Source organism: Coregonus lavaretus (genome assembly GCF_964263955.1).
Source record: "Coregonus lavaretus genome assembly, chromosome: 13".
Lineage (NCBI taxonomy): Eukaryota > Metazoa > Chordata > Actinopteri > Salmoniformes > Salmonidae > Coregonus > Coregonus lavaretus.
Genome location: NC_140000.1, coordinates 35,254,270 through 35,267,732, shown reverse-complemented (window position 1 = coordinate 35,267,732; position 13,463 = coordinate 35,254,270). Strand labels below are relative to the sequence as shown.

Sequence of the window (13,463 nt, the reverse complement as noted above, 5' to 3'; positions counted from 1 at the left end):
CATCATGCTGTGGGGGTGCTTTGCTGCAGGAGGGACTGGTGCACAAAATAGATTGCATCATGAGGAAGGAAAATTATGTGGATATATTGAAGCAACATCTCAAGACATCAGTCAGGAAGTTAAAGTTTGGTCGCAAATGGGTCTTCCAAATGGACAATGACCCCAAGCATACTTCCAAAGTTGTGGCAAAATGGCTTAAGGACAACAAAGTCAAGGTATTAGAGTGGCCATCACAAAGTCTTGACCTCAATTCTATAGAAACTTTGTGGGCAGAACTGAAAAAGCGTGTGCGAGCAAGGAGGCCTACAAACCTGACTCAGTTACACCAGCTCTGTCAGGAGGAATGGGCCAAAATTCACCCAACTTATTGTGGGAAGCTTGTGGAAGGCTACATTAAACGTTTGACCCAAGTTAAACAATTGAAAGGCAATGCTACCAAATACTAATTGAGTGTATGTACACTTCTGACCCACTGGGAATATGATTAAAGAAATAAAAGCTGAAATAAATAATTCTCTCTACTATTATTCTGACATTTCACATTCTTAAAACAAAGTGGTGATCCTAACTGACCTAAGACAGGGAATTTTTACTAGGATTAAATGTCAGGAATTGTGAAAAACTGAGTTTAAATGTATTTGGCTAAGGTGTATGTGAACTTCCGACTTCAACTGTATATGCTTGTTTTTGTATTGTGCAGGGCTCATTTGTAAAAGTGACTTTAGTCTCAATATGACTTCCCTGTTGAAATAATAATAATAATGTTCCTGGCTGATCAGTAGAGCAGTGTTAGAGAGCTGACCTTTTGGACTCCAATGTTGATCCATCATCTCACCCCTCATATCATGCTCTGCAGATGGCCCAACCTCAGTCCCATTACTCACTCTAACCCTAGAGCCTGACACTGCTCTGACAGCTCTGATGACACGGCTCAATAGGAGGGTTTGATGCCACGCCAGGCCCCAATCCCTAAACCAGAGGAATGAGATGGAGAGGGAAATAAGGACATGGAGAAATCTTATTCTACTCGTCTCCTCTCATCCTTTATATCCTTTGCATCATCACTTCTTAAAACAGGCCTTGAAAGTAGGGAGAGGTGGTAGAGAGAGGGAAAGAGGAGAGAGAAAGAGAGCGAGAGTAAGAAAAAAGAGGGGGGAGGGGGAAAGATAATAAGTAAAGGGGGGTTGTGAAATAGCACCAATCTAATCCCATTGATAGATGTGGCATCATGGATTACGTTGAGTTTAGTGATACGGACCATTTGGTGGACAACAGCACAGCCCCTAGCCAGAGCAGCACTAAGCTCACATAGTGTCTTCCAGTAAACAACAGCCTCAATCAATTCACAGACAGAGGGCCATACAATCTCCAAGTGATGTGCTCAGATCTATAGAAAACTGTACAATGAATTCTCAGCTCTGGAATTGTTAGTAGCATTATAGTAGTGACATGGTTGTTGCCGTAGCTTTTTTAAAATTCAGAATATCTGGGTTATTTTTGGCATGGTGTGTTCTGTCCTGACTCCTGAGAGCTGATGCATAGCCATTCTGCAACGGGTCATAACTCATAGCTGCTCGTTCAGTCACTGATACTCTGTGTAGTACTTGCAGTGCAAGGCCCTTAACAAGGCTTTTATAAACCCCCCTCCCCCACTGCCCCCGCTAACGAGAGGGTAATCAGCCTTTTAATTAGCTTGATCAACTCATTTCAGATCACACAAGTGCTCCACGTTCGGCACATAGATTGCATGCAAAGAGGCCCATAGAGGACAGAGCTCAGTCACTGCAATGTAGAACACATTTTGTGGTGTTTCACCCCTGAGGTGTTTTTGGCTAAGATTTATCATATCAGTAGTCATGTTTCAATAAAAAACTCATTTTCAGGGATCTCGAAAAATTATCATCATTGAGTAAATACATAAGTAAATAAAAAGCTACATTAACAAACCTCCAGCTGATACAGTCAGCTGGGTTTGTGATCCTAAATACAAAATGGTGCTGAAAACAGAAATGCAACAGTAATGAATAATGCCAGTTATAGAATCCTTGGGAAAGTACAGTAAGGGAGTTTTGTTGATGTCAATTTACATCAATATATAGTACTATAGCTTGTCTCCCTGTACTTCCAGAGGCTTGTGAGGCTTGCATGATTGCCTGCAGTGTGGACGTGCTCTGTGGAAGCGTCCATGGGATGAGGCAGGAATAGAGACGAGAGCCCTCTGAGAGGATAGTCATAATAGACACCGGCGCCTCTGCAGGAATCAGGGATTAGTCACAGCCACAGTTCTAACTCTGATGTTTCTCTTGCTCTTAGTCCTAGTTTTTCTGCATTCCCTTCTTCCCCTCACACAGTCACCTTTCTGTATAATTGCTCAGTGGCTCTGAGAGTCTGCTGTAAGTGACATTTGGATGGACTCTGAAATTAATCCCTGATTTGGTCCTCTGTAGCTCAATTGGTAGAGCGTGGCGCTTGTAACGCCAGGGTAGTGGGTTCGATCCCCGGGACCACCCATACGTAAAAATTTATGCACACATGACTGTAAGTCGCTTTGGATAAAAGCGTCTGCTAAATGGCATATTATATTATTATTATTATATTATTTGGCATCTTGCCCTCGAAATTATGTTGGGTCTCTTCTTTCATCATGGTAACTTCCTCTGTGAAGTGCTTGCGTTAATTCCGGTGCCAGCGGACGCACACATCGCTCAATTAAGAGAGCTTGTATTCTGAGATAATACACATTCCTCAGACCATATATACAGCTGTTTTTTTCACTCGCGGTTCTCTGCTATGTTCATGTATGGCTAGTTAATGTGCTATTAATAGGTGGGGCTGTAGTGGAACAGGTTGAGAGCTTCAAGTTCATTGGTGTCCTCATCACCAACAAACTATCATGGTCCAAACACAGCAAGACAGTCGTAAAGAGGGCACGACAAAGCCTATTCCCCCTCAGGAGACTGAAAAGACTTGGCATGGGTCCTCAGATCCTCAAAAAGTTATACAGCTGCACCATCGAGAGCATCCTGACTGGTTGAATCACTGCCTGGTATGGCAACTGCTCGGCCTTCAACCGCAAGGCACTACAGAGGGTAGTGCGTACGGCCCAGTACGGGGCCAAGCTTCCTGCCATCCAGGACCTCTATACCAGGCGGTGTCAGAGGAAGGCCCTCAAAATTGTCAAAGACTCCAGCCACCCTAGTCATAGACTGTTCTCTCTGCTACCGCACGGCAAGTGGTACCGGAGCGCCAAGTCTAGGTCCAAAAGGCTTCTTAACAGCTTTTACCCCCAAGCCATAAGACTCCTGAACAGCTAATCATGGCTACCCGGACTGTTTGCATTGTCCCCCCACCCCACCCCCTCTTTTACACTGCTGCTACTCTCTGTTTATTATCTCTGCATAGTCACTTTAACTCTACCCACATGTACGTATTACCTCAATTACCTCGACTAACCTGTGCCCCCGCATATTGACTCTGTACCGGTACCCATTTACATTTACATTTTAGTCATTTAGCAGACGCTCTTATCCAGAGCGACTTACAGTTAGTGAGTGCATACATTTTTTCATACTGGTCCCCCGTGGGAATCGAACCCACAACCCTGGCGTTGCAAGCGCCATGATCTACCAACTGAGCTACACAGGACTACGGAATTAACATAATCAATAATGTTCCCTTTTCTACTCCAACACAACCTTCACTTAAACGTCCCAAAAACAACAACTTTCTTCACATAAATAAAGGAACACAAATACATTTATATCCAAATCCACATGTATATAGCCTCCCCACTGTTATTTTATTTGACTGCTGCTCTTTAATATTTTTTATTTTTGTATTTTTTACTCATCTATTTTTTACTTGACACTTATTTTTCTTAAAACTGCATTGTTGGTTAAGGGCTTGTAAGTAAGCATTTCACTGTAAGGTCTACACCTGTTGTATTAGGCGATTGTGGCAAATAAAATGTGATTTGATTTGATTTGTCCAATCTGCTATTTGAAACCTTGACCTGCTCACATTCCTCAGCCCCGGGGGGCTCAAACAAACCTGAGAGTTATAGATTTAGTAAAAGGAGGCCTATTTAGAGTAAAAGGATGAAAAAAGATGATAAGCATGTTGTAATAAGACTGATTAGTAATAGTACATAGTACTTATAAGTACAGTGGAATCCATTTCAACCGCTTCTGAACAAGATAGCCCTCAAATTTCACATAATGGATGGGAAAAATACAGCTACAGTGTATAGAAGCAATAATAACATTTAAATAACCTCATAGCCTTCTACCCTGTCTTCTTCCCACAGTTCCCCCCTCCCCTATCGCACCCCCACAGCTGCTGCGAGCGGGCTCCACATATCTGATCATCCAGCTCAACACCAACTCCATCCTGGGAGACGGCCCTATCATCAGGAAGGAGATTGAGTACCGGGCCAGCCAATCACCTTGGTCCGAGGTCCATGGGGTCAACATGGTCACCTACAAGCTGTGGCACCTGGACCCAGACACGGAGTATCACATAAGTGTGTTGCTGACCCGGCCCGGAGAGGGCGGCACCGGACCACCCGGACCACCTCTCGTCAGCAGGACTAAGTGTGCAGGTGAGGGTCTGGGCGGTGTGACGAGGTCTAGATAAGCTTGTTAGTATGAGACATTCTCATAGTTGGCCGTGTTTGGTAACACAGAATATTTTGGTAATACATGTTATTAACCACTTGCAAATTCTTGATAAAATCTTACCATACCATATCATATTTTTAAAGCCACATACACTTTGAATAGATTTGCAATTTTTATTGTAAGATCACTCTAGTTTTATGTGATATGTTTATAGTCTTGATAAATAGAGGGAAATGTATCACTCCTCTGTGGATTTTAACTCAGAAACCTCAGAAACGCTCCTTATATTTTTTTGTCATTTTAGAGAGGATATTTCCTCAGACAATTCAAAGTACAGATGCCCAACAGCTAGATGCTCACACTTTATTTAATCTCAGAGTAAGTGCTTCATTATATTGTTGAATTTGAAAAGTGGAATAACAGACCATCGACTGTGGTGATAATGTGGCAAAATTGTATTCCAGACTGAAACCCCTCTGTGAGATTGAGAGGTGGTGTTGTTCCTCAGATTTTTTTGTAAAAATATAATTTGTACTGGAAGAAAAACAACTAACACACACACACACATACACACCACACACACACATGCACACACACACACTCAGAACCACACAATTCATGCCTATTTCCTGTGGGCAGTTGTCCCATGTCTTCGACAGTCATCAGTCTTTAGTATGCCCAGCGGTCTCTTCCCACCACAAACCATCTCTCACACCCCTCCCCTCCCTGTTCCACCAACCACAGCCTCCATGTCCTCTCTCTAATGACACATTAAGCACACTCCCTTTTCCCAATAGCCACAGACACCACCTATTCATCAGTAAAATAGAGAGAGCCCACAGCCAGCTCTCACTGAAAAACACAGAGAAAAATATAAAATGAGAGGAAGTAGAGAAAGGATACACAAGGAAAAAATGATAATATTTTCAAAGAGATAGACAGGGAAAGAGGAGAGTGAATTTTATAGTTCTGAAGTGAGAGAGGATGCACACAATGTTCTAATGTAAATTACTTTCAGTGGCACCAATATTATCCTGTCTGAAGTTTCTGAATTTCAACCTCTGATATATTACATTTCATCCCACTGTGACATTAGCTTGTGCATCCATGTGTGTAGTTAAAAATGCCACTGTGTTTGCTTACCTGTTAAACAGAGCATTTAGATGCAATGGGGAGAACAAGTATTTGATACACTGCCGATTCTGCAGGTTTTCCTACTTACAAAGCATGTAGAGGTCTGTAATTTTTATCATAGGTACACTTCAACTGTGAGAGATGGAATCTAAAACAAAAATCCAGAAAATCACATTGTATGATTTTTAAGTATTTAATTTGCATTTTATTGCATGACATAAGTATTTGATACATCAGAAAGCAGAACTTAATATTTGGTACAGAAACCTTTGTTTGCAATTACAAAGATCATACGTTTCCTGTAGGTCTTGACCAGGTTTGCACACACTGCAGCAGGGATTTTGGCCCACTCCTCCATACAGACCTTCTCCAGATCCTTCAGGTTTCGGGGCTGTCGCTGGGCAATACGGACTTTCAGCTCCCTCCAAAGATTTTCTATTGGGTTCAGGTCTGGAGACTGGCTAGGCCACTCCAGGACCTTGAGATGCTTCTTACAGAGCCACTCCTTAGTTGCCCTGGCTGTGTGTTTCGGGTCGTTGTCATGCTGGAAGACCCAGCCACGACCCATCTTCAATGCTCTTACTGAGGGAAGGAGGTTGTTGGCCAAGATCTCGCGATACATGGCCCCATCCATCTTCCCCTCATTACGGTGCAGTCGTCCTGTCCCCTTTGCAGAAAAGCATCCCCAAAGAATGATGTTTCCACCTCCTTGCTTCACGGTTGGGATGGTGTTTTTGGGGTTGTACTCATCCTTCTTCCTCCAAACACAGCGAGTGGAGTTTAGACCAAAAAGCTCTATTTTTGTCTCATCAGACCACATTACCTTCTCCCATTCCTCCTCTGGATCATCCAGATGGTCATTGGAAAACTTCAGACGGGCCTGGACATGCGCTGGCTTGAGCAGGGGGACCTTGCGTGCAGGATTTTAATCCATGACGGCGTAGTGTGTTACTAATGGTTTTCTTTGAGACTGTGTTCCCAGCTCTCTTCAGGTCATTGACCAGGTCCTGCCGTGTAGTTCTGGGCTGATCCCTCACCTTACTCATGATCATTGATGCCCCACGAGGTGAGATCTTGCATGGAGCCCCAGACCGAGGGAGATTGACCGTCATCTTGAACTTCTTCCATTTTCTAATAATTGCGCCAACATTTGTTGCCTTCTCACCAGGCTGCTTGCCTATTGTCCTGTAGCCCATCCCAGCCTTGTGCAGGTCTACAATTTTATCCCTGATGTCTTTACACAGCTCTCTGGTCTTGGCCATTGTGGAGACGTTGGAGTCTGTTTGATTGAGTGTGTGGACAGGTGTCTTTTATACAGGTAACGAGTTCAAACAGGTGCAGTTAATACAGGTAATGAGTGGAGAACAGGAGGGCTTCTTAAAGAAAAACTAACAGGTCTGTGAGAGCTGGAATTCTTACTGGTTGGTAGGTGATCAAATACTTATGTCATGCAATAAAATGCAAATGAATTACTTAAAAATCATACAATGTGATTTTCTGGATTTTTGTTTTAGATTCCGTCTCTCACAGTTGAAGTGTACCTATGATAAAAATTACAGACCTCTACATGCTTTGTAAGTAGGAAAACCTGCAAAATTGACAGTGTATCAAATACTTGTTCTCCCCACTGTAGGTGTATCATGGAAAATGTCGCCTGAATTAAGTTTGTCATGTTTTTTTCCTCCAGACAATTTGCATACCAGTGGCTACTAATAATATAATCTATAGTTTTGTCTTGGCAGTATAGTTCATGTTGGTGACTCCAAATAACTGTATCAGATATCAAAGCTCAACCTCTTTACCTGTAATTTCACCAGCTGTTGTTTTCACAACATACAATGCATTCGGAAAGCATTCAGACCCCTTGACTTTTCCCACATTCTTTTTACGTTACAGCCATATTCTAAAATGGATTAATAAATAAAACAATCCTCATCAATCTACACACAATACCCCATAATGACAAAGCGAAAACAGGTTTTTAGAAAATTCAGACCCTTTGATATGAGACTCGAATTTGAGCTCAGGCGCATCCTGTTTCCATTGATCATCCTTGAGATATTTCTACAACTTGATTGGAGTCCCCCTGTGGTAAATTCAATTGATTGGACATGATTTGGAAAGGCACATACCTGTCTATATAAGGTCCCACAGTTGACAGTGCATGTCAGAGCAAAAACCAAGCCATGAGGTCGAATGAATTGCCCGTAGAACTCCGAGACAGGATTTTGTCGAGGCACAGATATGGGGAATGGTACCAAAACAGTTCTGCAGCATTGAAGGTCCCCAAGAACACAGTGGCCTCCATCATTCTTAAATGAAAGAAGTTTGGAAACACCAAGACTCTTTCTAGAGCTGCCGGCCCGGCCAAACTGAGCAATTGGGGGAGAAGGGCCTTGGTCAGGGAGGTGACCAAGAACCTGATGGTCACTCTGACAAAGCTCCAGAGTTCTTCTGTGGAGATGGGAGAACCTTCCAGAAGGACAACCATCTCTGCAGCACTCCACCAATCAGACATTTATGGTAGAGTGGCCAGACGAAGCCTCTTCTCAGTAAAACACACATGACAGCCCGCTTGGAGTTTGCCAAAAGGCACCTAAAGGACTCTCAAACCATGAGAAACAAGGTCCTCTGGTCTGATGAAACCAAGATTTTTTCAGCAGCAGGGACTGGGAGACTAGTCAGGATCGAGGGAAAGATGAATGGAGTAAAGTACAGAGAGATCCTTGATGAAAACCTGCTCCAGAGCATTCAGACTGGGGCAAAGGTTCAACTTCCAACAGGACAACGCTCCTAAGCACACAGCCAAGACAACGCAGGAGTGTTTTCGGGACCAGTTTCTGAATGTCTTTGAGTGGCCCAGCCAGAGCCCCGACTTGAACACGATTTAACATCTCTGGAGAGACCTGGAAATAGCTGTGCAGCGACGCTCCCCATCCAACCTGTCAGAGCTTGAGAGGATCTGCAGAGAAGAATGGGAGAAACTCCCCAAATACAGGTGTGCCAAACTTGTAGCATCATACCCAAGAAGACTCGAGGCTGTAATCGCTGTCAAAGATGCTTCAACAAAGTATTGAGTAAAGGGTCTGAATATTTATGTAAATGTATTATTTCAGTTTTTTATTTTTAATAAATGTGCAAACATTTCTAAAAACCTGTTTTTGCTTTGTCATTATGGGGTATTGTGTGAAGATTGATAAGGAAAAAAAAACAATTTAATCAATTTTAGAATAAGGCTGTAACGTAACAAAATGTGGAAAAAGTAAATGGGTCTGAATACTTTCGAAATGCACTGTAAGGGTTAGGTTGTTGTGCCTACTGGCTTGATCTGTTGGTGGCCTGATCCTGATTCACACACCTTCACATACCCCTCATCCATCTGGTGTATCTCACCATGTCCACCCTCCAGGAGTCTAATCACCACCAGGGCACCCTTGAGTTCCTCTGATCCCCGTCTCCCAGCCCAGCCCCCAGACCATCTGGTCCAGAACTCACACTGACCCCACACTTCATCATTGCATTTTGATCCTCCTCACCTTTGTTGGGCTGCTTAGGTCTAGGCATAAGGAAATATATGTTCTTGTCACAGTGGGGATCTCTGGGAGTGTGTTAATTAGCAGAGTGAACAGACGGGAGGCTTGGACCCTCTTGGTGTTCTTCTGACTAAAGTGAATTTCCTCTCCAAAAAAGAGTGTTGCCATGGACTGGGTATGTTCTGCTGTTCTGTGTGAACACCGCCTCTCTTCCTGGCTGGCTCTGATCTATATAGTGGAGCCCAGGCATCCTCCTGTGGGTGCTGTAAAACTAATGGCCGTGAATGTGAACATGGTCTCCGCCCGCCTCTGATGGCCAGCCAGGTGTGCTTGATGAGCCATCACTGTGATTATCAGCAGGGCTGCATTATCGTAGCTCGAAGCCCCTCAAGTAAATCACAGAGGAGACAAGTTATTTCGTACCGCAGGTGGTCCCCAAACCACGTTAATAGGCTTCCACCAGCAGCTGGGTCACTGAGCCTTCTGGAGAGCCCCCTGCGACCAAACCTCTCTGCCAAGCGAGGGGCTTCATACCGGTGCCCGACTAAAATTAGGAACAGAACATTACAAGGGGTAATAAACCAGAAGCTCTCCCCTTCCTTTCCTCTCACTTCTATACCGTGAGGAACAAGCATGCCACTCTGGTCTCTGGGCCATGTTGGGGATGCTGCAACCCCTTTCCGAAGGGTGCCAGGGAGTGTGCGCTGCACACAGTCGAGCGTGGCATGCAGACAAATAGACTGGGCAAAGGGAAGGGTGTTGGCACAAAAGTCCACTTTGATGAAAATCCACAATGGGCACACTGTGGCCTCTTCAGTGTTTTTTTCATCAGCTCCTCAGTTAAAAGCCCCTCTTTATTTAGCTTTGAGACTGTGCAGACTATCAATTACACCATAAAGACAATCCTCAATCAGATTGTAGAATTGTTCAAACATTTCTTGCCGCGTCTAATGTACCACTACTTGCCCACACATTTTTCTGCTGTCACAGACTGATGTTCAGAACAATGCAGTGGTCATGTTTCCTTCTAGACCGAGATGCCAGCAAACAAATTAGGAAAGTAAACCGGTGACTGTGGAGACGCTTTAGTATAGATTGCCAGTGTCATGAAATTCTGCTTCAGGGAGAAAGATAATGAATACAAAGGGATAAATGGTTCAACTTCAGGGAGAGATATAATGAATAGAAAGGGATAAATGGATCAACTTCAGGGAGAGATATAATGAATGGAATGGGAAAAGGGATAAATATCCGCGAGGAAGAGGATGGCCTTTTGAGTGGTGAGTGTGTGCGTGTGCCTGTTTGTGCTCGTATGTGTTCTTGCAGACTTAGAGAGAGCACCTTTCAAATCCATATCCTTTGATTACTCCCTTTGTTCCTTCAAGCTTTCCCTCGCTCATCGATGCATTAGCTCCATTGTTTTAGTCCTCAGCACAAATAGCTGCAGTGAGAGAATAATCCCTTTGAGTGTGATAGTCAGTGCAGGAATGAAGACGGTGGCTGGTATTACCTTACTCTTCTCACTGCTGAGCACTCCGCTCCATATCTCCTCTGTCACTCTCACTCTCCTCCACCATTAGTCACGAATCCCTATTAAAAGAACAAAGCAATACAATACATTAAGTGGAATATTGTTTGACAAAAAGTCATTGATTGTGTTAATAATGGGCTGTGACAAATGTCTCCATTGGTAGTGTGCTGCCTGAAAGTGTCCTTGGCTCACCCCTGCAGCCTGTATCTCTTACTGCAACACTGACTTCCTTGTGCCTTCAGGCATAGAGGCTTCTCAGTATCTCTGTATCCCTCTATCTGTCTATGCCGACGGAGGAATAGAAAGACAAGGCTGTAGTTCTCTCTGTTTGAGTCAAAGGAAAACAGGGTTGACCCCAAACCCATCCACAATGACCCAGCAATAAAGATAACCGGTGGAATTGAACGCCCTTGGACAGCACTCTTAGTTTTGGTTCTGAATTTGGCCTCTGGGCATGGAACTATAGCGGACACTCAATTTGCTAGTTGACACGGAGGTGGGGACTGGCGGGGGTGTGACAGAGACCCGCAGCCTGTCCCATTAATTAGCGTAATTGGCACTAGTCCGTGCATGGCTGGCGGGTGACGTGGGTGTGCCGCGCCCACAGTTTCTCTCTGGCAGTAAAACTGTTGACCTCTATGATGGGACATGGTAGTGCCACATAGCTTGGATGAACAGCTTCCAACACATCGGCGTGACCGAGAGAACGTTGTCAGAACTTGTCACACATAGGAGCATCAGGGCTATTACTAAAGTATTTAATTAAAACATAAAGATTTCATAATTTACACTGTGTTTAAACAGTTTATATTTAACCTTTATTTAACCAGGTTAGTTTCTTGAGATAAAAATATATTTTTCAAAAGAAAACCTGGACCTAGTTGATAACTAGGCCTTCTCTCGCTCTTCCCTTCCCTTCCTCCCCCTGCCTTCCTCCCTCTCTGTTAGAACCCACGCGGGCCTTGCGAGGTCTCACAGCCTCAGAGATCCAGTCCAGGCAGCTGACCCTGCAGTGGGAGACGCTGGCCTACAACTTGACCCGCTGCCACACCTACTCTGTGTCACTGTGCTACCGCTATGCCACCGCAGGGGGCGGTGGAGGGCACAACACTACTGTGCGTGAGTGCCTGGCGGTGGAGCACAACGCCTCACGCTTCACCCTGCGCGACCTGCCGCCCTACCACTCCATCCACGTCCGTCTGGCACTCGCCAACCCTGAGGGCAAGAAGGAGGGTCGGGAGGTCACCTTCCAGACTGAAGAGGACAGTAAGTGATGGGAGAATGTTGGAGACCTATACTGTACGTAGGAGCTCATACAGGGTACATATTCATAGAAACCAGAATAACATGGGAGAATGTTGGAGACATAAAAAGGAACTGATACATACAGGGCACATATTCATAGATAGGAACCGTCTTGTGTTGAAGTGCCCTAATGCCAAAATAATATTTTTCAGTGGTGCAATATTCCAGTCTTGTCAGGCCAAAGTTCAGGTTGTCGGTTACTATTCATAAAAATGTGTGGCTGCTACTGAACACTGCTGGTACATTATATCAGTGCTTTTAGATGTACCTGATACCTGATCCAACCTCCTCACATGGCTGTCTACCTTCTAAATCCCTGCTTACCAGAGATCTGTGAGAAACACTTGGCTGTTTTAGTGACAGACTGTTCAGGGATCAATTTGGTAGTGTTGAAACTTCTGTGAGACCAAAATAACCCAAGGGAGTCATTCAAAACTTGTGTATTATCTCTGCTCTGCTCTAAATTCAAATTTGTGTTAACAAATTAACAAAAATAGTGCCGTTCAAATGGGGAAAAAATCTAGCTATCTATACAGTTGGGATTGATAACACTGGGTCAGTCAACATCTGCAGCTACAGTTTGATTGAAGGGATTCATAACTATCATGGTCCATCTCCTTTCCCATGCAGTCTCAGTATACTTGAATAAAAGCATTGTGACATCTCCAAGAGGCTGCATCAGCATACCAAAGGATCCGTCTCATTCTCAAATGAATATGAAATATTAATAATCATATCTGAGGCCCACCAGTAAGCCAAAGAGAACGGATTTCCCCCATATCTCCCAATATATATTCGTTTTGTGCCAAGGCAGCCAACAGCCTCTGTGCATTGCAGATGCCTGGCTGAAGGACAAATACATTTTTCCATGAAAAATAAACAAAACAAATGCACGGTTCTCACACCAAAGGGAGAAATAAAGAAAAGTGTGTGAGAGAGAGAACGAGAATGAGAGAGAAAGAGAGAGAGAGATACAGAAAAAAAGAGATACCTGTCAATTATAAACACACTCTTCAAAAGCTTTTAATCAGCAACTTTCTTTCCAAACTCTGTCACTACCGAAATAACACCAGACAGCTGTTTCCTCACAGGGCTGAATGGTTGTTGCTTTAGTCCCAGGGTAGATCCCTCTCCCCACACCACTCATCCACCCTGCACTCTACAAACACAGACTAATGGGGATTGTGGTCTGGAATAGAAAACCACAGAGCACAGAGGATACTATAAAAACAGTTAGCATTGTTTTTATAGGGATGTGTCTAGGCCAGGCTTCCCCTGGTGTCCAGGCCAGACAGAGTTTTAACAGCATTCAGCATTTATACCAATGAATGTTGTCTTAAA

General features: G+C 44.0%; 1 protein-coding gene across 1 annotated transcript in view; it reads left to right on the top strand.

Annotated features, from left to right (window-relative positions):
* LOC311140713 (receptor-type tyrosine-protein phosphatase U) overlaps window positions 1–13,463 on the top strand; it is a gene marked incomplete at its 3' end in the record, with an annotated part of 426,520 nt that overhangs the window by 280,202 nt on the left and 132,855 nt on the right. Inside the window, exons 7-8 of the mRNA XM_084175898.1 lie at window positions 4,307–4,600; window positions 11,766–12,083. Coding sequence (XP_084032024.1) covers window positions 4,307–4,600; window positions 11,766–12,083 — 612 coding nt within the window. The remainder of the gene's footprint in view (window positions 1–4,306; window positions 4,601–11,765; window positions 12,084–13,463) is intronic.